General features: G+C 39.3%; 1 protein-coding gene and 1 long non-coding RNA gene across 3 annotated transcripts in view; both read right to left on the minus strand.

Annotated features, from left to right (window-relative positions):
• Positions 1-2,039: 2,039 nt before the first annotated feature.
• Positions 2,040-25,265, minus strand: part of LOC119720522 (sodium- and chloride-dependent glycine transporter 1-like) — a 28,408-nt gene continuing 5,182 nt past the window's right edge. Inside the window, exons 1-12 of one of the 2 annotated variants that reach the window (XM_038190222.1) lie at positions 24,955-24,978; positions 24,342-24,546; positions 23,519-23,659; positions 21,485-21,617; positions 13,269-13,403; positions 10,643-10,746; positions 8,966-9,090; positions 6,853-6,965; positions 6,312-6,440; positions 4,331-4,546; positions 3,120-3,290; positions 2,040-2,283 (exon numbers count right to left, since the gene is read on the minus strand). In XM_038190222.1, the coding sequence (XP_038046150.1) occupies positions 2,059-2,283; positions 3,120-3,290; positions 4,331-4,546; positions 6,312-6,440; positions 6,853-6,965; positions 8,966-9,090; positions 10,643-10,746; positions 13,269-13,403; positions 21,485-21,617; positions 23,519-23,659; positions 24,342-24,532 (1,683 nt within the window). In that variant the 5' untranslated portion in view covers positions 24,533-24,546; positions 24,955-24,978 and the 3' untranslated portion in view covers positions 2,040-2,058. Of the gene's footprint in view, positions 2,284-3,119; positions 3,291-4,330; positions 4,547-6,311; positions 6,441-6,852; positions 6,966-8,965; positions 9,091-10,642; positions 10,747-13,268; positions 13,404-21,484; positions 21,618-23,518; positions 23,660-24,341; positions 24,547-24,954; positions 24,979-25,265 lie in introns of those variants that run through there. The other variant, XM_038190221.1, reaches the window with a different exon arrangement.
• On the minus strand, positions 16,710-20,811 carry LOC119720523. Its single transcript, XR_005270097.1, has 4 exons — positions 19,722-20,811; positions 17,751-17,925; positions 17,290-17,384; positions 16,710-16,907 (listed from the first exon to the last, which is right to left on the minus strand). It is a non-coding gene; the product is annotated as an uncharacterized LOC119720523 (long non-coding RNA).

Raw genomic sequence — 25,265 nt, forward strand, 5'->3', positions numbered from 1 at the left:
CAAAACAACGTCTTTATATACGGGGGAAAATCTCAGAAAATAGAAGAAAACTTGGGCCTGCATGCCAGTGTATTTCATCACACAATTTTCCCGTTTTTTACTGATAACACTGAATAAAACAAAAAGTTTTGTGCAAAAAAAGGTTAATACTAAATTCAAAAGTACAAAAATAAATGTTGCATCTAGTAGTTTTCAAGCGTAGTCTAGCAACTTGGCATGATTCCAAGTTCTATGCATCACCAGCGTCTTCAGCTCTGCTCAGATGTGGGTTTTATTACCATATTTGGTATTCAAGTTGCCAGTGAGAGATTAGCATATATGCAAATGAGCAGCACTTTTAGCCAATCAAGGGCCGTCTTTTTCCCATGTTGCTTGACCAATAGTAGCTAGCTGGAGTAGTGCTGTGTTTTATTTTCTTGCACATTTCCATTTAACAGAAGAGATTATACGTACACCACTAAAACACTACAAACATCAAGTTTGATACACAATGGTATACTCTACACTCTAATGATAAAAACTGTATTTCCTACTTAAATTTTATTAAAATACAAACAAAATCTGCATAGGAACACATAGTTGTTTAAGAAAAGTGAAAGACAAAATCATAACATTTCAGGTCTTTTTTTTTTGACAAAAGAAGAGAAAATTTGCAAGCATGTAATACATTTCAAAATACATCGATTTCACTCAAATAATCATCAAAATATCGCACTGCATGTAATGTTTATACAGTTGTTTTTAGTTATATGTCGGCCTAAATAGTAAGCCTAAAAAATATACAAATTAAACCACCACCTATACATTGTAGTTCATTTGGTGCTATCTTGACTAATAGTTTGTTTTTCTTTTTATGTATAGTCTGTTACAATATTAATTAATGTTATGATATTAATTAATGTAAACCAAACTAAAAAAAAACCTCTCAAATCTAAAATATGAAATTTCCTTCCACCCCACGACAAAAACTTTGAAAAATTAGAAACGACTGTATTAAAATAGCAACAAAGTTCTCAATGATTTACACAAAACAGTCACAATAATACAAAACAAAGCCAAGAAGCAAATCTTCGAATATATCCCTTTTATCCCTTTTCACCAAAAGTACTGACTTTGTTCGTTCAGAGAGACTTAGGAGTGCACTCTCTATTTTGCAGGCTAATTTCGCTACAAGCTACAACCCGGACCAAAATGATTGGGACATTTCCTTAGCCTGCCACAGTCACCCATTTCCCCCCCCCCCCCCCCCTCCGGTCAATGTTGTTCTCTCCAGCTGTTGGAGCACACGTCGCGCAATGACGGACAACATTGAGTGGGGGCCAGGGGTTGGGGGCCCAGCGAGATTTGGCCAGGATTGTAGCTTGAGGTTTATACACTTTACATGCTTTTAACAACTTAAAATATTAATTTTTTTATAGCTTTTCTGGGTGCATTCATAAAGGTAGAGTACGGTATATCACTTGGTTTGAAGATAGTAAGGCACTAAACACCCTTTGAAGTTAATATTCTTCTCTGGACATGCTATCATTTTGAAGAAAACAATTAAAGTAGGTCATTTCCAAAGATGCGCCTAAAGAGACATTTTTGGTAATTTCTATTAGTAGTTCTTTTTTAATTTGGCGAAGCTATGAATGGGTGCGCGCAAGCGTTGACACAGCGCACATGCATGCATATGTTGCTATAATTTGTCAGTTCAGTGCGTGAAATTGCGTGGCCACAATTGTAAATGAGAAAGTGTCCCGGACGCTGATTTGGGGCGTTGATTTCTGGCGCAATTCAAAAATTGACTCGGCAACTTTCAAATTAAAAACGAACTACTATTGTTTCCTGGGTCTGTACTGCATTCACTGAGCTACATAAACCTAGTATAAGCAATAGGAAAAAAATGCGCAAATGACAAATGATATACTTCTACGCACCTAAAAGATTTGATTAAACAAACTTCCTCAGTGAAAACAAAATTCTTTAGGAGTTGGTGGAGGGGGTAGCCCCCCCCCCCCCCCCCCCCCCCCCCCCCCCCCCCCCCCCCCCCCCCCCCCCGGATTCACTCTTGGTACCTTACATTGGGGTATCAAAGCCAGGGTTGGTGGCTCCAGTATTGTAGTAGACGGCCGGCGCCTTGCCCATCTCGGCAGTACGGCTAGTGTCGTAGATGTCACCGGTGGGGTTCAGTCGGCCACCGAAGGTAGACCTGTTCTTGGCGTGAGTTTCGTAGGCCTCCAGGCGGAACTTACCCAGGGCCGGCCCCCAGCTCTCACGAGGATTGGACATGGCCTCCCAACGCTGCATATGCAACAACAACAAAAAACTAATAACGAGACATTCACACATACTCTCGGTACAAGCCTCATTTGTCAGGGGGGTGGAGAATTCTATAAGAATAATGGCTTATCTTGACAGCTTCCAAATTCAAAGATTTAGGGTTCTAATATTAGGCTGCTATCCCAAAGACTGTCTTTTATAGACCAGCCAGGTTTTTCTGTATGCAAAAATGGTCCAGATTTGTCATCTGGGGAATCCCACAAGTGTGACTTAGTTAATTTTCTTTTTTCTCAACACTTTTTGCAAAACAGTATTTTCCAAATAATTACAAAATTATTACCAACATTATTACCAACAAAACTTTCTTTGGAAAATTTCCAAAATCTGGAGAAACTTCTGGAGATATTTAAGTTGATTCCTGTTTTCTTGTAGATTCTGAAACTTAATTGTTAAGAACTGTACTGAGCCAGTAATATGACATTCACTTACTGACACTAGTGAAAAAACAATATGGGTAAAGACTTAACCTAACGCAATGTGAGTTTTCTATCCACAAGCCAAGATGTCTCGTCAGGCCTGCATTTATCTCCGGTTTCCTTGGCATGAAACAATTAATGGAACATATTTCTATTCCCTCTGGATGGGATGCCTGTCCATCACCGTGCAGGTTACTCCCCAGCTAATGCTGGTACCCATTTATACTCCTAGGTGAAGCAAGGCTATTGGAGTGAAGTGGCTTGCCCAAGGACACAACATGGTCAGCGGCAGGAACTGAACTCCAAACCCTCTGATCAGGAGTCACAAATCCTAACCACTAGGCGTTGATCCCCACAATGTAAGGAAGGTGTATAATTTACCTGCGTTAAATTGCCCGGAGAACGGAGGAACTCAAACATCAAGATGACCGGAATCCAAATGATAGCGAAGAGGATCATCATCCAACCAATAGCATCGGCCCACAGCGGGTACGGGTCGATGTTATTGTAAAGTGGCTTGCTCCAATTCATCCAATTGAACATCAACACAAACTACATAAGGAAAACATATTTTAGAATCTTATATATGACAATAATGGCCTTCTACAGGGTGACTCCCAAAAAATTCATCCCCAAAACATTTGCCTTAAAAAAAAAGGGAAAGGGTGGATTTTTTTTTATTGGTATCAGATTAAAGCCGAGAGCTTTTTCTTTTAAATATTGAAAAATCATAAAAATAGCACTTTGGGTTGCTGAGAAAATGCCAATTATGTAAAAGTAGTCATTTTTCATCCTATAGACAAAAAAATACCACAGTAAAAGGGATTTTCACTGTACCTATTTGTGCATGTCCTAATCCTTACAAACAACACTGCACATATAATATGACATTAAATGAATTTGATGGAAATACATTTATTTTGCAACTGAACAGGTATCTCATCCTTTCAGTTCTATTTTAAACCCTTCCATCATCATAAATATCTCAAAATACTAAAGAAATTTAATTAATGAAGGATAATTGCACAGTATAGGCTTACAGTAAAATGTTTCCCTGTTTGAAGTTCTTGTGTACAGAATGAAAAGTGACTTTAAAGGGAATATACAACATTTGCAAACATCGAAAAATAAAACTACCAAGTTTCTGCGAAATACCTTAATAGGATGTTGGTAAATGACAGTCTAAAGCATCCTGTAAAATTATGGCACCTGGTATACTGTCATTTTCAAGAAAAGTGGTATTTTTGTATCAATTTCCAACGCTGATCGGCCGATCAGCGTTGGAAACAACTGGCTTTTTTTCAAATACTGGCCCCAATTGACCATTGCACTTGTTTGCAATCGATTACAAACCTATGAACGGATACGAGCCAGCTAGACTGGTTCCCTGACCTTACAATTCCCCAATGTATGTAAACTGCTCTGTTTCTTCTTATATGGAGTCAGGGAACCAGACTACAGGAAAATGATTTTCTTGGTTTTTATAGCATTTTCGAACCCAAAACCTCCAAAAAGTCAGTGTAACTATATTTGCTTTAATTTTCAAAATCTTGCTTGCAGTTGTCTCCTTGGAAATTAAGCAAAACACTCACAGAGAGAAGAGCTGGAGTGATGCAGCCCCAGTTGATTGGCCACCAGTAGAAGAGTGGGGAGTTGACCGTGCCGCTGCCGATCATGGTGCCGATGTCGTTCGTGAAGCGTTTGACGCCATAGAACCAGCTGATGGCGATGCACTCCAAGAGGCCAAAGATGAGGAGGGAGAAACTGGAGGCGTAGCTGTCCAGTAGTGCTACCCAGTAGGGCCCCGCCTGGATTGATTGAATCACACAATCTTGTTCCTTTAGACTGCAATGGGATTCGATTTCACTCACGGGCGTTGCTAGAGGGGGGCGCGGGTATGGGAGATGGGGTGACACCCCCATTAACATGGGTGTCGCGGGGGGGGGGCAAGGGGGGGCACTTGCCCCCCCCCCCCCTTGAAAAGCAAAAAAAAAGGAAAAAAAGAAGAAAGAAAAAAAAAGAAAAAAAAGAAAAAAGAAAAAGAGGCGCGAAGACAAAGTGGTGTAAATTTAATGAGTTGGGGGGGGGGGGGCAAAATGTCCCTGCCCCCCTCTAAAACTGATAAATCGAGAATGTGTTGAGAAATAGAATCATTTTTTGGCCAAACAAATTTTTTGCCCCCCCTCTAGAAAAATCCTGGCGACGCCCATGCCCATTAATCGTTTTTAGTGTCGACAAATTGTACTCCTAGCTAATGGCAGTATCGCGTCCCTGTCTGCTAATGCGCCAGGATGAAGAGCGCCACCTTTTGTCCGATAGCATCCTTGATCGTCAACTATGAACAGCGCCCCCTATCAGATGAGGGTCTCCAGCCCCCCCCCCCCCCCCCCCCCCACCACCTGATTTTGCGAAGGCCTGGCGACCCCGGAAAAATCCTATCTAACTTTTAGCATTGACGGTCTGTCGTCAAATTTGTTTTCACCCCCCCCCCCTTACTTGGTATAGCGACGTTCCAGAATTCACCAACAATTTTTATACAGGATGCCGTGCTTCGAACGGGGTGTAGTCGTCAAGTTTTTGGTTTAAAATACATAGTCATATCGTGCGAAATTGTATGATTGAAGGTTAAAGGGTTATATACTATTACTTTGTCCTCAATTTGCATATGTTTACCCCAATCGGGCATGGTAAACCTTCAAGCAATTTTGACACATTTTTCATCATCAATGTTATGTTTTGCATAATAGCGATACATTTTGGAGTAAATCAAATTAGGTTTTTGCCCTTCACCGACGTTTTGGAGTGTTTTCATAGAGATAATGTTGTAATATTTAACTATTCAAAGTTTCAAAGAAACAAATTTGCGAATAAAGAAAAACATGACACACAGACATCAGACAGACATCGAACAAACAGCGTAGGATCTTTTAATATAGGAAGATTTGACGGTTTGCATGTTGAAGCAAGTAAGTTTGCAGATGCATCATATAAGAAAGGAAATCTTTTTTGTGAGTAAATTTGTGTGAAAGCTCAACGTTTTAAACGGTATGCTTTGCCTGTCATCAGGAAACTAACAAACTTACAAATGTGATTTCATTTCCCATGGTGCAAGCGTCAACTCATTCTTACTACACTTTATGGGATATCCATGCAATGTAACTCTTGTAACATTGAGCAAGTTCAGGCAAGGACCAGAGTCGTCTAGCAAGGGCGGATCCAGGGGGGCCAAAGGGGGCCATGGCCCCCCCCCCCCCCCAAAAACGAAACCAATTTTTTTTTATTTTTATGTGACATCGCAAGAAAGGCAGGCAATGAGTACACCACCATCTTTTCCTCAAACAAACATTGGTTAAAGTGGTCAGAAATTGCCTCAGATCGCACCACAGAGCATCTAGAATCCAAAACATTTTCGGGGCCCTTAAGCGGGCCCCGAACCCCACGCCGTAATTTTTTTGACCCACTTTTTTGGGGGACCAATTTTTTTTTGGGCCCCCACCAAAATTGTGTTCTGGATCCGCCCTTGTCCTCACTCAAACTTGTCCTATTTTGGAGGTCTCTTTGGACAACACTTACATTGGTGATACATGTGAAGCCGAGAAGGAAGCCCATGCTACAGGCTACCAGCATAACCAGTGATTTCCTCTTCCGCATGCTAGGGATCTCATCCACAATAGCGGTCACCAGATTCTCCATAATGGTGAACTGAGTCACAAACAGAAACAATGACCACGTTCACTTCAAAAAACGAAGAACTGGAACAACGCTTACATCCAAAAAAGTAAAGCAACTATAAGAGAAAACATTTTATCAACATGAAATCATATCTACATTAAAAAATTTGCTCCTTTTCATTTTTTATCCAAAATGAAATAATGAATAGAAATAATCATAATAATTGAAATACTATTAATCAATTTAGACACATTCTTTGATGGTGGTGCAGCAACTATATTTTGGGAGTGTTTTCATAAAATGTTCCTGTCTATTTCTAATTGTAATTAGAGTATTCACGTAGTAGCCATTTTTGGCAGTTTTTATCATATTTTCATGCTAGGTAAAATTGCCTAAATCTTTATTGATATGCCGACATTGTAGCAAAGAAAAGCACACATACCTGACTGTCCAGGCCAAGAGTCAGCAACATGAAGAAGAAAAGAATGGCCCAGAGAGGTGAGATGGGCAGACGAGCCACTGCTTCAGGGTAGGCAATGAAGGCCAGACCAAAACCTAGACAGGGTGAGCCCAAACAATTGCAACCCTTTGAAACATTTGCCTTTTTTCAAAAACGAGATGGGTGATTTGTTATGATTTGGGTATCAGATTAAAGCTGACAACATTTTCTTTCAAATACTGAAGAAAAAAAATCATGAAAACAGCACATCGGGTTGCTGAGAAAATTCCAATTATGTAAAAGGAAGTGATTTTTTCACCCTGTCCAAAAGTGCTTCAAACAGGACTTGTGTTACATAATCGGCATTTTCTCAGCAACACAATGCGCAATTTTCATGATTTTTTTTTCTTCCAGTATTTGAAAGAAAAAGCTCTCAGCTTTAATCTGATACCCAAACATAAAAACTCATCCATCATGTTTTTGAAAAACAGGCAAATGTTTCAGGGTTGCATCTTTTGGAGGGCAAAACAAAAAGGGAAATTTATCGGTTCACTTTGGCTTTGTGCCAAGCTCACAAAGAATGGGGCAAAATGTATAGCCCCAGGCCCACGGTCTCCAATACTTCCTCTTGTATTTGAGCCATGCAGCAATGCACGCTTGTAATTTCCTGAAAAGTTGTGTCCCCAAAATTTGATTGATATTAACTATGGAAGCTACTTGCTTGTTTAATTAACCAGTTCGCGTCGGAGGACGTGATGGCAAGGCTGACGGGTTACGTCAAGATTTCCTCGACACGTATCCGGCTAACGTCTAAACAAGTTAATCCCTCGTGTCTTTTGTTAAAACAAAGTCCATGAAGTCTGTGGAGCGCTAACGGACCCTGTGTTGCTCTTGAATTGGCCGTCGTGCATGGCCAATTGTTCTACAATTTACGCTCCAGCGCAAGGGCGTCAATTGCTTTTCAAAAGTTGGGGGGGGGGGACATACCTTGATCAGAAATCATGCGAGCACAGAAGCATGAAGCCCTAACGGTGTGGGGTTTCGGGCCCACTTAAGGGCCCTGAAAAATGTTGGATTCCAGATGCTCTGTGGTGTGATCTGAGGCAATTTCTGACCGTTTTAAACCATTTTTTTTTTAGCAAAAGATCATCATTTAAACATCATTCTCAAAATTGGAGTCATTTAATCGCTATTCTGAGCTATAGGATCAAAATGTGGGCTACAATATTTATTTGGGGACGAAAAAAGTGGAGGGGGGACAAATGGTATGATATCCCCTCCACTTCAAAAAGTGGGGGGGGGGAGACTTGTCCCCCCCCCCCCCCCCCACCCACTGATTGACACCCATGCTCCAGTGCCCACCCTGGAATATTGAGACATATGAGGTTTCGGCAAGAAATATCGTACAACTACTGAGGAAATGACTCTTGCCAATCAGTATTTGTGGCGTTTGGCTGTATAACAGAAGTTGGCTGAAAAATGTTGCCTATTGCCAAAAATCGAAATTTTCAGCAAAATTAATACCGGCGCAAAGTATTTAAAAAGCAGGAAAAATCCAATTCCAATCTCTAGATGTCGGGTTAGCCTGCAAATTTCAGGGGACGTTTGTCTGAAATAACCACAGGGTTTCTAGAAAAATATTCCTATTGATGTCTAAGGGTATATAGGGATAGTTACAGCCTATCAAACATTGTATCGTTTCGGTTTGCGATAACACCATGTGGTAATAACTACTGCTTAGAAGATATTAGTTCTGAAAAGAACTTGTCCTGCTTATTATCAACTTTGCTAAGTAGTTTTTTGTTCTGATAAGAACAGTCCTGCTGTAAGTTCTAAACGAACTTGTCTTTGGTCTCCCAAAGAATCTCCCGTTTAGAACTTACAGCAGGACTGTTCTTATCAGAACAAAAAACTACTTAGCAAAGTTGATAATAAGCAGGACAAGTTCTTTTCAGAACTAATATCTTCTAAGCAGTAGTTATTACCACATGGTGTTACCGCAAACCGAAACGATACCGATACCCCACCATGCAAAGCCTCAAATCTTATAAACATTGTGTCATTTTCTACAACGTTCCCACCAGGCAATCTGCTAATAAGTTCTTTTTTAATTCACCTCCCTCTGCAACATCCTCGACGTCGACGCCCAGCTCATGAGCCATGAATCCCATGATGGAGAAGATGACAAAGCCGGCAAGGACACTGGTGCAGCAGTTCAACGTTGCCACTAGTACAGCGTCGCTAACATGCATCAACAAACAATTTCAAAACAAGGTATATGAGCCAAAAGCTTGATGTCAACATTTGCAATGAATGGGGAAAAAAACACATCACTTTTTTTCAAAAGAGTTCCCAGTCTTGAATGCTTTCATGAGAAACGCACTATAAAAAAATGTTGAAATTTATAACTGCTCAATCCTGTAACTTGAATACTATAGGTTTTCCTGGCTATTTCAAAAGATTTTTCCTTCAAATTTACCACCTCTATCATTCAATTTCATCCACGAAAAAATTCACACTCTTTTAACAAAACCAATTTTCCATTCAATTTTAAAGTTTGGTCACCCTCATTAGTCACTGGGTCGAGATATTTGTCATTACAGATCAAATTCGTCTAAGCTGTTGCCGAATGGCAGCATTCAGAGATCAAATTCATCTTCAATTAGATGAATTTGATTTCTGGATAACAAGGTTGGGCGTAGATGAGACGACACCGAATACTCCGGGACGAATTGTTTGAATTTGCATCATTTGAATTTGAAATATTGTCTGAAAAGAGACGAAATTAAACTTGGGAGTGCACTTAATCGATGTTGACGGACAAATTTGAATATTAGAAATGGTGAATTCGAATGATAAACGTTTTAAAAAGCCAGGAAAACCTATATTAGAAAACCATTCACTTTTTTTTGCCTAAGTTATCATCATTATCATTCACTTACGGTTACTGCTAAGCCATCAAACAAATTTGTAAAATACCGTTAGTTTTTTTTTTTTTAAAGAACCTTCAAAAAACTTCTTTACCAAGTTTCTTCTTTTGTTTCCTTCAAATAAATTTGTTGGAGTTTTGTCCAATCATAATTTGAAAGCTGGAAAAATATATCGACTTGAGTGGGGTTTGAACCTACCGTCTCTAGAACACCATACGATGCTCTAGCAACTAAGCTATCCAGCCCTATGTTGGCAGTTCCCCATTTTGTCAATGTCTTTGTTCAAGGGGTGCTATAGTCAGAAGCCATAAGGGTGCAGACCAGTAAATCGGTCCGAAATTGCCTACGCCGGCCAAATCACGATTTGCATGCCCTCAAAATCTTCAGTATTTGAGCATGCTGTGGGCCATGAGCTTGAGGGTTTGTAAAAAATATGGGTGGAAGCCGTGCACAGGACTGGGAGCTTGCAGTTCTGTGTAATTTGGATGTAATTTGGACCCTAAAAGCGCTCTATTTTGCAATGGAGTGTAGGCATCGTTTTTCAAAATGGCGATGGGCTTCAGGACTATTTTTAGGGGTGATCAACTTCAGATAGAAATTTCTCCTACAAGTCATCAGTTGACCCCCAAAAATTGAAAAGAAAATGAAAGATGATGAAATAAGCTTTAATTTGATGTGTGTCTCGAACACCTTGGAGAGTTGTGAGTATTTTTCCCGAATTTTTGAAGTGGGAGCATTTACCAATGGGGTCTATGGAAGTTTATTTACTGGTCTGCTACCATAAACCTGTATGTGCGCGCAGCCAGGGATTACTTCCAAAGCCACGATGCTAGCAACATTAGCTGCAAAGCTGGGATACTTACAAGTAGCAGTTGTTGTGGAACTTATTGTAGGAAGAAAGCGTGATGAGTCCGCCCGACGCAGCACTGAGTGAGAAGAAGATCTGCACCGCTGCATCCAACCACACCTACAGATTCAATCATTTCAATCAATTATCAATTTTAGCAGGTTGCTTGACAGTCATCGATATGAGCCTAGGGAAGGTGGGGACGTTTTGAATGAAAAGACATTTTTGTATGCATATTTATAAAATGCATGCATCCACTTGTATTGGTGCTCAAGGCGCTACATCATTATTACCCTGCTCATTGGGCTCATGAAACATTGCATAGACAATCTCAGCTCCCTGGGGAGTATACAGCTCGATGCTGCCATTTCGGCATAAAGCAGCTAAAATCAATTACAAATACAGTCATCTCTGCCCTCACAGGTACCCATTTACTCCTGGGTGGATAGAAGCAATGAGTGACAAAGTGCCTTGCCTAAGGGCACACACACCACAACCCCAGGCTGGACTCGAACCCACAACCTGCAGAATTACCTGCAGACCATACACGAATTCAATGCTCAAGATCACGAGGCCATGGCACTCCACAATAAATAAAAAAAAAAAATTTCTCCTAAGGCCAAAAAAAAAGGCTCCGGTTTCTGGTATGGAGCTTGCCCAAAAAGTGGTGCGGCGACGCGGCTTTTATTTTTTTTTCCTTTTTTTTTTTGGCTTCAAATGTCGGCTGATGACTGCAAATGGTGCCCGACTAAACTTAGTGCAAATATTATGGAGACCAGAAAGGCCACATAAAGCTTATTCTCGATCATAACCCCATCTAAAAACACGTTAAAATTGTGCAGCAGCAGGATTCCAGTCAAACCAGTGAGTTTGGCGGTTTTGAGACATCATCTTTCATTGAAAAAAAAACTTTTTCATTTTGCCGACGCGCATGGCTACGGCGACGCGCGCGCATACCAGAAACCGGAGACTTTTTTTTTTGGCCTAATGCATTTTCTGTTTGTTTTCACAAAGAAAATCTACTTCTTCTTTTTTTCATTTTGGGCATCTGCAACTAACCCTCCGAAGCAGGGCTTTTGGTTTGTGCATGAATAAACCCGCCCTACGCACATCGAATTATTAGAAGGCTGCAAATAATTCAAGTTTTGTACAGAAATGATTGATTAACTTTAATACAGATTTTTTTTGTATTATGTATTTATGTCTCGTTCAAAAGTGAATAACTTTTACATTGCTGGGAAAACAGCAATAAAAAAAACCCCAGCAAATATCACACAGAATTCATCTTTTAATTAGGTTTGAAAATTAAGTTTGTTTGTACAGATATAAGAGCCTAGCATTAAAATATGTGAAACATTTGTAGGAAATTGTAGGAAATCAGATCCAAGTTATACGATCACAAAAAAAATGCCATTTTGATAACAAAATAAATCTGGACTACAGCCCTTCATTTTCTTCACTTTTAGGCATGCCTGTTACTTTTAAATGTAGAATGGTCCAATTGTCATTTGTGCATTTGTTTTCGTTTGAAGCAACACTAGCTAGCGCAGAAATCTAAAGGCGGGCTCTTAACAAAACCTGACAAACTTTTAGCTCTGTGAATGCTGTATATTTTGAGAAAACAAAATACATCCATTCTGCATCTCGAATTCTGATTCAAAAGTTGCCGAGTCATATTTTGAATATTGCGCCCTCTTGTGACACAATCCAGAAATCAGCACACAGGGCATGGTTCTCATTAAGCCGATTGTATAGTTACGTGATGCAACACACTGAACCAACAAAATAATAGCCACTGTGCATGTGTGCTTCGTGTCAACGGGTGCACATGCATGGATTCGCTTAATTACAGACCACCCAAACGGGAATTTCCAAAAATGTGTGACTTGACTCATCTTTGGAAATGACCTTCTGTTATTGTTGTCTTCAAAATGACAGCATGCCAGAAGGAATAATTTCACAGGGAGTTTAGTGTCATTTACCATCTGTAAACCAAGTAAGCTTTTTTAAAGAGGTTGTGGAATGCTCGAAGACATTTCCGTCATTCTTCGGGTATATGTAGCCTAAGGTGTGATGAAATAAAAACGACTATTGTTTCTGTCATAAAATGAGTACAAAAGGTACTTTTGAGAGCTGTTTTTCAAGTCCTGTCATGCCTGTTTCGACCCGAACGTGCAATTTGTGTAAAAGTCGTCGTTGCGGGCAGCAAACAAAACACAGTAAATCGTGACGTAATAAACAGGACTCCCGATGCAGAGTAGCATAAACGATTCCTGTTTATTACGTCACGATTTACTGTGTTTTGTTTGCTGCCCGCAACGACGACTTTTACACAAATTGCACGTTCGGGTCGAAACAGGACCTGAAAAATAGCTCTCAAAAGTACCCTTTGTACTCATTTCATGACAGAAACAATAGTCGTTTTCATCACACCTTAGGCTACATATACTCAAAATATGACGGAAATGTTTTCGAGCATTCCACAACCTCTTTAACAATAATTTGGTCAGTTACTGGGACAGCGGCAAGTGGTCCACTCTAACACTGTTTTGCAATTGTACACAACTTGAGTCACGGGAAAAATGGTGACAGACCCCATGTTATAAACCACCATATTTTCTGAGACTTCCCCATTACTGTACTTGTGGTTCAGCCAAGCGTTCCCACTTGGGGGTGATGAAAAAGAGGACGCCGTCATAGTAGCCGGGAAGAGTGACTCCACGAATCAACAGAATCACCAGCACAACGTAGGGGAAAGTTGCCGTGAAATACACCACCTGCAAATGGAACAAGAATCCAATGCGAATTTGAAATTGATCTAGCAGTCCAATAAAGGAGACAGGGAAACCGACTAGATGCATAAGAGATTCATAGGAGCAGGTTTATGGCTTCTGACTATAGTGCCCTTGAACACAGACACTGATAGACTGGGAAACTTCCAACACAGGGCTGGATGGCTCCGATGCGAGAGCACTGGTATGGTGTTTCAGAGGGGGTCTCCCTCTTCCCCGATACCTATTCCCCAAAATCCTTAGGGTTAGGGTTAGGGTTAGGGTTAGACATATCAAATCCTTTGTGGTCAAAAGGACCCCATGTAAACTGGCCAAAGCGCACAGCCAGATGACCTTGGACCCGGCTCTGTGTATATACAGTAGCGCTGCCTAGCACGTGTACAATAAACAGACCCTACGCGCTGAGCCATTGAGCAACGGCAAATTTTATTGGAGTTTAGATGTACAATTCTTTAGTAAATGAATACACGCGAGCCTAAACCTTAACCAATCACAATAAGGGTTATATTGTTGGAAAGCTGACGAGACGAAGAAAAATGACTCGAGAGATCTAAGCTCCCAGGTGGCACTATTTAAAGTTATGATGATGTTAATGGACCAGTTTTTGGCTGAACGCGTGGTTTACACACAAAACAGGGAGATTTTTGACTGAAAATGCAATGTTTAACATCAATTCGCGAGTGAAACTCAGTGTTTTATTCAGTTTTTCTTTCATTTTCTGAAAGAGTATATTGTGAGGGTCACACCGTAGTGAGATCTAAGGTATATCCTGTCGAATAATGAAGTGGTGGCGACAGATGTGAAAAAAGGCCCGTTTTTAATGATTTTTTCGCCGCGTTCTCTCATAGAGGTTGCACATAAAAACCGGCCCGGTGGGTTAGTTCCCCAAAGGAATTCATATGTGGTCAGGGTTAGGATTGGGGAACATATTGGGGAACATAGGTATGCACCCCTTTCAGAGGACACAGGCAGGGCCGGATGAAGTGTTCCGTAGGCCCTACTCCCACCCTAGTTAGGCACCGGCATCAAGTTCATAGCGCTGGTAAATGCTGGAGCCTCGCATTTCATGTTGATGATAAGCCAGCCAGGCCAATCTGGTAGTTCTAAAAGCTTTAGGAACCTTGTGCTTCTGAACTACAAACTTTAACACATCATATGAATTCCTTTGGGGAACTAACCCACCGGGCCGGTTTTTATGTGCAACCTCTATGAGAGAACGCGGCGAAAAAATCAATAAAAACGGGCCTTTTTTCACATCTGTCGCCACCACTTCATTATTCGACGGGGTATACCTTAGATCTCACTACAGTGTGACCCTAACAATATACTCTTTCAGAAAATAAAAGAAAAACTGAATGAAACACTGAGTTTCACTCGCGAATTGATGTTAAACATTGCATTTTCAGTCAAAAATCTCCCTGTTTTGTGTGTAAACCACGCGTTCAGCCAAGAACTGGTCCATTAACATCATCACAACGTTAAATAGTGCCACCTGGGAGCTTAGATCTCTCGAGTCATTTTTCTTCGTCTCGTCAGCTTTCCAACAATATAAACCTTATTGTGATTGGTTAAGGTTTAGGCTCGCGTGTATTCATTTACTAAAGAATTGTACATCTAAACTCCAATAAAATTTGCCGTTGCTCAATGGCTCTATACGTAAATGTACATACGTTAGCGTCAGTTGGTTAATTTGAAAAGTCAGACAGAGAGAGATGCTAACCCAGTGGGCAAAATACGTTGAAATAACGTTGAAACAACGTCAGATTCCGACGTTGAACTAACGTTGAATAATGATTGAATTTGAAAGTTGATCTGACGTTGAAATGCTGACGTTGAATCAACGTCAACAGTTCAACGTTGATTTAATGTTGAAAATTTTACGTTGATTCAACGTTGATTAATGATTGAATTTGCAAGGTGATCTGACGTTGTTTTGCTGACGTTTAACCAACGTGGAAAGCACAACGTTGAATCAACGTAGATATTAAAACGTTGATTTAATGTCGGACATTCTACGTTGATTCAACGTTGATTAATGATTGAATTTGCAAGTTGATCTGACGTCATTATGCTGACGTTAAACCAACGTGGAGAGCACGACGTTGAATCAACGTAGATATGTCAACGTTGATTTAATGTCGGAGATTCTACGTTGATTCAGCGTTGATTAATGATTGAATTTGCAAATTGAAGCGACGTGGAAATGTCGACATTGAAACAACGTTAAGATCACAACGTTGAGTTAACGTAGACATTTCAACATTGATTTAACGTCGACATCTCTACATTAAAATAGCACTGACATGATGTTCAATCAACGTATAAATAATCAACATTAAATGACATCCTATTCTTAGAAATATCACAGTTAAATAAATGCAATTCTTGAATCAAAATATTTTAAGGTTTGTGTTAAGATTTAAAGCCAGAATGTACTGATAATGGTGGATGTTGGCATTTTTCCAATCGTTCTATGTTAAATAAATTTGCAAGCTGAGGAGTGTTGTTAAATCCATGTCGAAATTGAATAACTTTAAATTTAAATGAAATTCTTTATCAATCACTTTAATTTTTTCCATAAAAAAATGTGTGTATTTATTAATTAACTTCCAACCTTATCAGCTTATACAACACCTTTTAGGTTTCAACAAAGTAGTAATTAATCCATACATAGTAAAATTCAGAATTAGATTGACTTGTTCCAACAGCATTATAGCCTAAACGAGGGTACTAGTCTCTAAAAAGATACATGATAATGAATTTGATTCTTTTTTCAAAGAAATGCAGCACTGCCCAGTGCATTTACATCGGAAATATAACACGAATTAACAAGCATACAGGTACAATTTTTAAACGTCTAAATTCACTTTTTTTTTTCATTTGCATACAATTCATATTAGTTTTCCAAATTTACCTGCAGCACTATTCTATCATATCTATGAATTTTCTTGTGAAATATTGCAAGAGGTTATGCGGCAGACTTGGGCAAGAGCATTAGAAACTATCAAATAGAAAATAATAAAACAAACAGCATCATTCATACAAAATTAATCTAAATGATTCAATTGAACATTTGAACAGGTCAACCAAGAATCAACAGTAATAACTAAATAATGCACAATACATGTACTGTATATAATTATTATAACAGTCCCCCACTTCTCGAACGTGGAAGTTTCAAAATGAAAAGTACAAGATGCGGCAGAGGTTGAATTTCCATCACTTAAAGAGCCTTTACCTGTTACACTTACGGAAAGATACCAGCCACTCCAGAGCAACTTACTGTATTTGAACAATTACTATTAATCAACTGTTCCAATATTGAAATATTTAACACAGTCCAAAGGTACGACTGAATGTGAAGGTGCATGGGCCCTTAGTGTGTCCCTCCATCACCTCTTCTTTCAGGCGCAAACTTGACAGGAGATGAAAAACTCAACAAGCAGCAACATCCATCACCTTGCCCGATTACGAAGTTACTAGACCTCGCTAGAAAAGACAAATAAAAGATAGTGTAATATTTTAGAATTGCAAGCTTCCTCCCCAACCATCTCTTTATTCATTGACACAACCAAATCACCCTCAAAAACGAAAATGTTACAAACACAAACAAAGAGAAATACATACATAAACCATATTAGTTTCAACAAAGCGACAACACGTTTGGTCATCATTTTATGTGCTGACATTGTGTACAAAAAATCAACAGAATGATTCCTTTTATTAAACTTGCACTTATAAAAACTACCACTTGTATTTCCTGACACTTCAGCAATTATCAACCATACAACCAAGTACCACACAATGAGATTTTAACCAAGATCAATAATTGGTCAAAATAAATTAAATCTGGCGAAGAAAATTAAATTACCTGCGAAACTGAAAAGGTCCGTCTCCTCATCTGCTTTTTTTCAGTTCCACTCTGCCCATCATTGTTGAACTGTCTTCAATCACTTGGTCATGCACCTGTTGGATGAGAAAAAAACAACGCTCAGAGACAAAAGCAAAGACCCATCAGGAAAAAAGATAACGGAAGAGTGTAAACAAACACAAGTTATTATACAATGCACTGTGACGAAACTTCTGCCAACACTCAATTAAGATATAGCCACAAATCTGTTTTCATTTTTGCGTTTTGTTAACGTTTTGAATGAACTGGCCATTGTGTCTGTTGTTCGCACAAGTATAAACGGATTTGAATACCACTTTTTTTATGTGCGATGACTGCAATCAGAGCTACATCTCTGCAAGTGTTATTGACTTAAGAATACAATAATCGGTTTTTGCCATAAAACTTAGCCCTGAATTTTTTTTTTGTCGGCATATACATACCAGCTACGGCACTGCGAGTACTGTCCGAAAGATTTCAAACTGAAGCATCTTCGAAAGTCATACATAACTCCTCCATACTGGTTCGACAATCCATGCTGACTTTGGCTCCTCCTCAATTCCTGTATGAATCATTGCTGAGTGGGGTTTCGTCATCTGTGAGGTCTTGTAAACTCTTCTGGAATTTTGAAAAGGATTTTTTTCTTCAGAAGCTGAAAAAGTGAGATTAACTACCCTACCTGTCCTACCTGCCAAACTTAGACTCTGCATACTCCCCAAAAATATGCAAACCATGTCTAGTATCTACACAAAACAAAAACAAGTTTATGTAGAAATACCACCTGCCTATGCAATGATTGATTACTTAGGCCAATACATTTACGTAATTACTCACTCCCTGCACCGTGAGTCCATTTTGTTATTGCACCATTCACAGCACAGGCTACAAACAGCGGTATAATTATCCATGCTTGCATTTACCTAAAGTTTTGATACAGAAATTTGTGTTATGCATTCTCACTATTGTCACAGCAACTTTTAGTTTTACACAAAGGATCAAGGAACTACCCAGCAACTTCCTCCGTTTTGTGACTTGTACATGTACAAGAGCACCGGGGTGGTGACAGCAACATGTGAAATCGAAATCGGGAGTGTTTATCCCCCACTTGATAGGCCTATTCCCTATGGAAGATAACCCACCTGGTTTAAAGGGAATATACAACATTTGCAAACATCGAAAAATAAAATTACCAAGTTTTTACGAAATACCTTAATAGGATGTTGGTAAATGACAGTCTAAAGCATCCTGTAAAATTATGGCACCTGGTATACTGTCATTTTCAAGAAAAGTGGTATTTTTGTATCAATTTCCAACGCTGATCGGCCGATCAGCGTTGGAAACAACTGGCTTTTTTTCAAATACTGGCCCCAATTGACCATTGCACTTGTTTGCAATCGATTACAAATCTATGAACGGGTACGAGCCAGCTAGACTGGTTCCCTGACCTTACAATTCCCCAATGTGTGTAAACTGCTCTGTTTCTTCTTATATGGAGTCAGGGAACCAGACTACAGGAAAATGATCGTTTTTCTTGGTTTTTATAGCATTTTCGAACCCAAAACCTCCAAAAAGTCAGTGTAACTATATTTGCTTTATATTTCCAACCCCCCAATTCCATCCATTTCTGAAAATTACAGCAAAAGCAAATGATGTATATTCCCTTTAATAATCAGGGGAAGTAAAACGGTATAATGTACATGACCCACGACCTATCACCGCTGTGTAGCTGTACGAAGAAATCCAGTATGGCAGTAGTTGACCTCGAGAAAATATACTGCATTCCATTCTACAATCACTTTTGGACGATCCATTTTTACTTTTTAGCCTGAAAATTACATGAAAACTGAAACTCTACAGTGCAGAAAATCGAATTATATTTTTCCTGGTTATTATTTTTTTTAACCAGGTAGGCTTAAGTACATTTCATCATCATGCATTTCATGTCCATAAGGTCTACCAAGTGAAAAAAAATGCAATTTCTATTTCCTCAGAAACAACTTTTCAATACAAAGGAAATCCAGTAATTGAGCCACATTTATTCATGGTAACAATATCGTCTCGGAAAGTTTAAGTCACACGTCCATTATACTGTACAGTTCAAAACGCCAATGGAGGATTATTTCTCAGGATTTCTCTCACTACTTTCCCATTGAACCCGTTTTAGTACAGCTCAGCAATACACTGTTCCGAGTGCCGGGATGCATGCGGTCGACCTGGTTCCCATACGTACCGGACGCCGGTATCATCAGTGACCATGCATGCCAGTGTCCCCGACCCCAGTGATGTGTCAATATTTGTTTATCGTTTTGGGGAGAAATTGGTTGCAATTAATAAGTAAGTGCTTCGAATAAACGTCAGGTATGTCTAAGCAACATCATAACAATAACTACGAATTTTGATGGCAAAATTCTTACCTGTTATTTGAGTAAAATGATGTCGGCTGCACGCTACACGTCCACACAACTGCAGTATGATGTCGAAATATGTAACGGTCATATGCTTGCGCGCCATATCGTGATTCAAAGAGAGTACATGAAAACTGATTGGCCAGCGTCACAACCTTGGAATGTAGAACAAATTACGCGCCGTGTGATTGGCTAGCGTCACAGCTTTGGCGTGCTGACAAATAATATGTTTTCATAAAAAAGGCCACAAAGTTCAATTAAGTCGGCTATTTTGTTTATATTTCTTGACATAATATTTTGCACTTTGATAGTTAAAATTATACGTTAATTGATACAGCAGGACTGACGTTGAAGTAACCGCGAGGATACTCAATTTCAAAGCAATGCAATATGTTTGATTGCGACGCACTTAATTTCGACATGTTTTCAACTTTGGACTAATTAAAATCCGTATGTTAAACAAAGTTTACCAAACCGACGTTGGTACATTTAGGTCGTTATCACGACGCAATTTTAAGCATTTATCCAACATCAGAATAATGTCAAAATACGTTGGAACAATTACAAAACTGACGATTGATAGACATTGAATTTAACATTGTTAATATCGTGACGCAATTTAAACGCATATTCAACGTCAGATTAATGTTGAAATCTGTACGTTGGAACAACGTTACCAAACTGACGTTGAATAGACATGGAATTTCGGTTGTCAATATCGTGACGCAATTTAAACTTTTATTCGACGTCAGATTAATGTCGAAATCTGTACGTTGGAACAACGTTACCAAACCGACGTCAGAGAGACGTTAGTTTGAGGTTGTTAATATCGCGACGCAATTTTAACATTTATCCAACGTTAGATTAATGTCGAAATATGTACGTTGGAACAACGTTACCAAACCGACGTTGAATAGACATTGAGTTTTGGTTAATAATATCGCGACGCAATTTCAACCAACATTTAACGTTGGATTAATGTCGAAATATGGACGTTGAAACAACGTTACAAAACCGACGTTGGCTAGACATTGAATTTAGGTTGATAATATCGCGACGCAATTTCAACCAACATTCAATGTTGGATTAATGTCGAAATATGGACGTTGGAACAACGTTACAAAACCGACGTTGGATAGACATTGAATTTAGGTTGATAATATCGCGACGCAATTTCAACATTTATTCGACGTTGAAACAACGTCAAACTGTAACATAAAATCAACGTCGCAAAAGTGACGTTGAAATAACGTTGTTTTACGGTATTTCGACGTCGTGACGTCATTTCAACCAACATTCAACGTTGAAACAACGTCATGTGCCCACTGGGAAAAATTTAAAACAAAAATTGTCTTGTGTGTGTGTGAGGGTGTGGGTGAATTTGCTTTTGCATTTAATAGGGCACGTTGAACAATAGAGGTTCCCAGGGTCCCCAATTCCTGAAGGCAACAATTGACGATCGTGTACAAAACTTATGGGAGGTCTTGCTAAAAACTTGTCAAGTACAAACAAGAGAGGGACAATAGGGGGTCCACGATTGAAGGTGTTTATACCTACACCTGTATGTGTGTGTTTTATGGCACACTGAGGTATTTTTGTTGATAATCCAGGCCTGGGCGCAGGTTCAAACCCTGCTACAGCTAATTTCTTTGTTCAATTTTATGCTAATGAATCAAATAATTTGGAGATGAGGATCGCGAAGAATGCTTCCAAGAAGGCATCGTTTCAAGCTTCATGCAGATGGTGTTAAGAAACAGACCAGGGATCTCTACCTTTCCCGAGGACTTGATTCCCTTGATGAGGCAGAGGAAGACGATGATCCAGGCCAGGAGAAGACAGAGCAGCAGCTGCCAGATGACGGTTCCTGTCTCGCCGATGCTGTCGGACTCCTGCAGGACGTTGAACCTGGAGGAACCGGGGGGGGGGGGAAAACAGTACAGGGCGAGTCAAAAAGAAGTGTCCCAAATTAATGATTTTTTTCCTAAAAAAGCAATCAAATTCGAAAGTATATCTGAAAAGAGCATCTTCTTCCACTCATCTAAAAAAAGAATTACTAAAGTTGATCCATGCTTTCAAGAGTTATGCACGCTTTACTAAAAGAACCAATTTGTATAGCTGTCCATGGAATGCCATTAGAAGCTTTTGAGCTGAGCGAGTATTAAAGATTACACACAATGTTTCATTGTACTCAATGGGTATTCATCGCATCGGTTTGTAAAATGGTAAATTATTAGCGGTGGACAGCCGAGTTTTGTGGCCTTTTTATTCAAATAGACATAACTTGGGAATAGAGTATGCAAATTACGTGAAATTTTCATAGATGTACTTCTTCCCTGTTTTTTTTTTTTAAATCAAATGGAGCAAGCCAAATATTTTACAAATATTTTTCAAATTCGGTCACTTTCTTTTTAACTCATGCAGCATTTAAGAATTCAGTCAAATGCCATAAAACTGACCCATACAAATAACTACTTTGCAGAAAGTTGCAATATCAGCTTACAAATATGTTGGAATTGAGGTCTTCAGGTACAATTATTTCCATAAATGGTTAGAGAGTTCTGACACGAAAAAAAAAGATAACCAAGCTCCAAAACCATAACAATGCGCCATGAAAATCAGCATATACAGGGCGTCCTGAAAAATGATGCATGTAAACCCCTCCATTTTTGCTAATTTACATCCAAAATTTCCTGCGGATGTTTACACCATCTTCAAGGTAATAGATTTAGCTTGAGAATACCGTTTGTTTCATTGAGAATGCTTTTGTAAATCCAAAGATATGTTTGAATAACGGCAAAGCCAAGAAACCCCTTTTGTGCCACTTTCTGTGAAGCAGTTAAAATCAGTAAAATCACATTAACATTTTTAAGCAGAGTGTGCAATATTTATTTATATTTAATTGAACTCTTTCATGAAAGTTTTAAAGAAGTGAACCTGTCTGTACTATTAAATTGTTTCAACATAAGAACCAAACCCTACATTGTCGTGTGAATGGAATGTTTGTCTTACACCCATAGGGATAATCTTATGCATTGTCTGATCTTTGAAGCACTCGCTTCCTAAAAGTGGCAAAGAATGTTTTTTTTTGGCTTTGTAGTTAGTCAAACATATCTCTGGATTTACAAAAGCAATCTTAATTAAACAAACGGTATTCTCAAGCTAAATCTGTAACCTTGAAGATCGTGTAAACATTTGCAGTAAATTCCGGTCTTAATTGGCAAAAATGGCAGGGTTTACATGCATCATTATTTTCAGGACACCCTATATTTTCCAGTATGCATAATAATGGTCAGTTCTGAAGAGCACCCCCATTTGGAATATGGGTACCGGTCTTTCCCCCCCCCCCGAAAAAAAATTTCTACATTTTGGCATGGATGTGCGAGTTCGGTTGCCCCCCCCCCCCCCCCCCGACATCAAAAGCTGGATACACCACTGAAGAAACTGCAACATTTTTCCCAGTAGGAGGAGGAATGTAAACAGTTATTTTTTTACTTCCCTTAACCCAACAGTTTTATGAAATCAGGATAAATTTGTAAGAAAAAAGCACTCCCTCTAGCGTCAAAGAGTCCCCCCCCTTCGAATTTGCAGTCGGTGCCCAGCAAATTTGGGGAAAATTTTGTTCTGGTCCATCCTTGGTGCCCTCCCCCCCCCCCCCCCCCCCCCCCCCCCACCCACTGAAAAAAATCCTTGCTAAGCCACTGCAGGATTTGTAGATAGGCCTACAAATAATGTTTCATATTTTTCCCAGCCAAAGTTCCATTATAAAGAAAAAAAAAAAAAACAACTTTCAACTCAAATCTACTTACTTCCAGTACTCTTCACTCGGACGTCGGCGATTGCCTTTGAAAGGGTCGAAATATTTCGAAAAATTGAAACTACCATCAGCATCTTGTGTGATGTTATGCTCTTGCAGGTCGTCAACAGTTAATGTACTAATCATCACACAACTACACAGGGATGGATAAGAAAAGGGACAAGTTTTCAAAAGAAATTACACAGAAAAAAAAATTGTATTGTACACTGACTGATTGACTAACTTACTGACTGACAGACTCCCCATAATTGGTGAATTAGACTTACTTGGGTTGTACAACATTCGCTTTTCCTGTAAATTTCAGAAATGGATGGATTTGGGGGTAGCATTTTATAGCAAATATTGTTACACTGACCTGTTTAAAGTTTTGTGTTCATAGATGCTGGAAAAACCAAGAAAAAAAAGATGCATGTTCTTGTAGTCTGGTTCCCTGTCCCTACTTCAGATGAAACGGAGCAATTTATAGACGTCGGGGAATTGTCAGGTCAGGGAACCAGACTCTGGCTAAGGCACCCATTCGCGGATGTGTAACCTAGTGCAAACAAGTTGCGGACTAACTAAATTTGGTAAATTGCGGGGCAGCATATTGAAAAAAGTCAGTTTTTTTCCAAAGATGGTCGGCTGACCATCGTAGGAAACCATCTTTCAATTCTCAATCGATTGAATAGAATTACAGACTTTTGAGACATTGGTGGCAGCAAACACACCGGTCCTTTTTCCGTTGTTTGCGTCATATTGAGCATGCGCGCTTTGGCTTAAACATGACGTAAACAATTGAAAAATGTTACGGGTTTTTTTTCTTCAAATTTACATACGTATTGTTCTTGGTAACCACACCGCCGGCTGCCAGGCAGTCATTGACAATGTCCGAGCACAGGATGGTATTCCAGGCACTGCCGCACCCAACCCACGGTAGCTTGGCGGTGAAGGAGGCAAACATGTAGTACAGCGTGTACATGATGATCACGTTGTAGTAGATGCCCACAAAAGCCCCGATGATTAACATACCATAACCAACACCTGAAAATAATGATTATAATGTTTGGTTTTTTTTAATTTAAAGCACACATAATCCACCATTATTATTATTATTACCCCTGATCACTGGGCCAATGAAACATTCCAAAGACGATCTCAGCTCCCTGGGGAGTACACAGCTCGATGCTGCCATTTTGACGCAAAGCAACTAATATCAAACACAGTGACCATGATGCAATCAACATTATTTCACGATTTCACCATTTTTAGATACTTTGTTAACAACGTTTAAGGAAAATGGAAAAGATCACATTTTGAAGGGACGTTCAGTGCATGAAATGTAAGATGCATGCAGCATCCGCTTTTGCTGTTATTTTCAGAAATGGATGGATTTGGGGTTAGTATGTTATAAAATGCTGGAAAAATTTAGGGTAAAAATGCTGAACCTACTTCAGATGAAATGTAGTAATTTATAGACGTCGGGGAATTATCAGGTCAGGGAACCAGACTAGCTGGCTTGCACCCATTCACGGATGTGTAACCGATTGCAAACAAATTGTGGACTAACTATAAAAGTGGTAAATTGCATGGGGGCAGTATCTGAAAAAAAAAAGTCAGTTTTTTTTTCCAACGATGGTCAGCCGACCATCGTTGGAAATAGCACACCAGGTGGCATGATTTAACAGGATGTTTGAGAGTCAAGTAAGTATTTCATCATAATTTGGTAGTTGTTTTTTGATGTTTGCAAATGTATAACTAAT

The sequence above is a fragment of the Patiria miniata genome, unplaced genomic scaffold (assembly GCF_015706575.1).
Source record: "Patiria miniata isolate m_02_andy unplaced genomic scaffold, ASM1570657v1 HiC_scaffold_9, whole genome shotgun sequence".
Taxonomy (NCBI): domain Eukaryota; kingdom Metazoa; phylum Echinodermata; class Asteroidea; order Valvatida; family Asterinidae; genus Patiria; species Patiria miniata.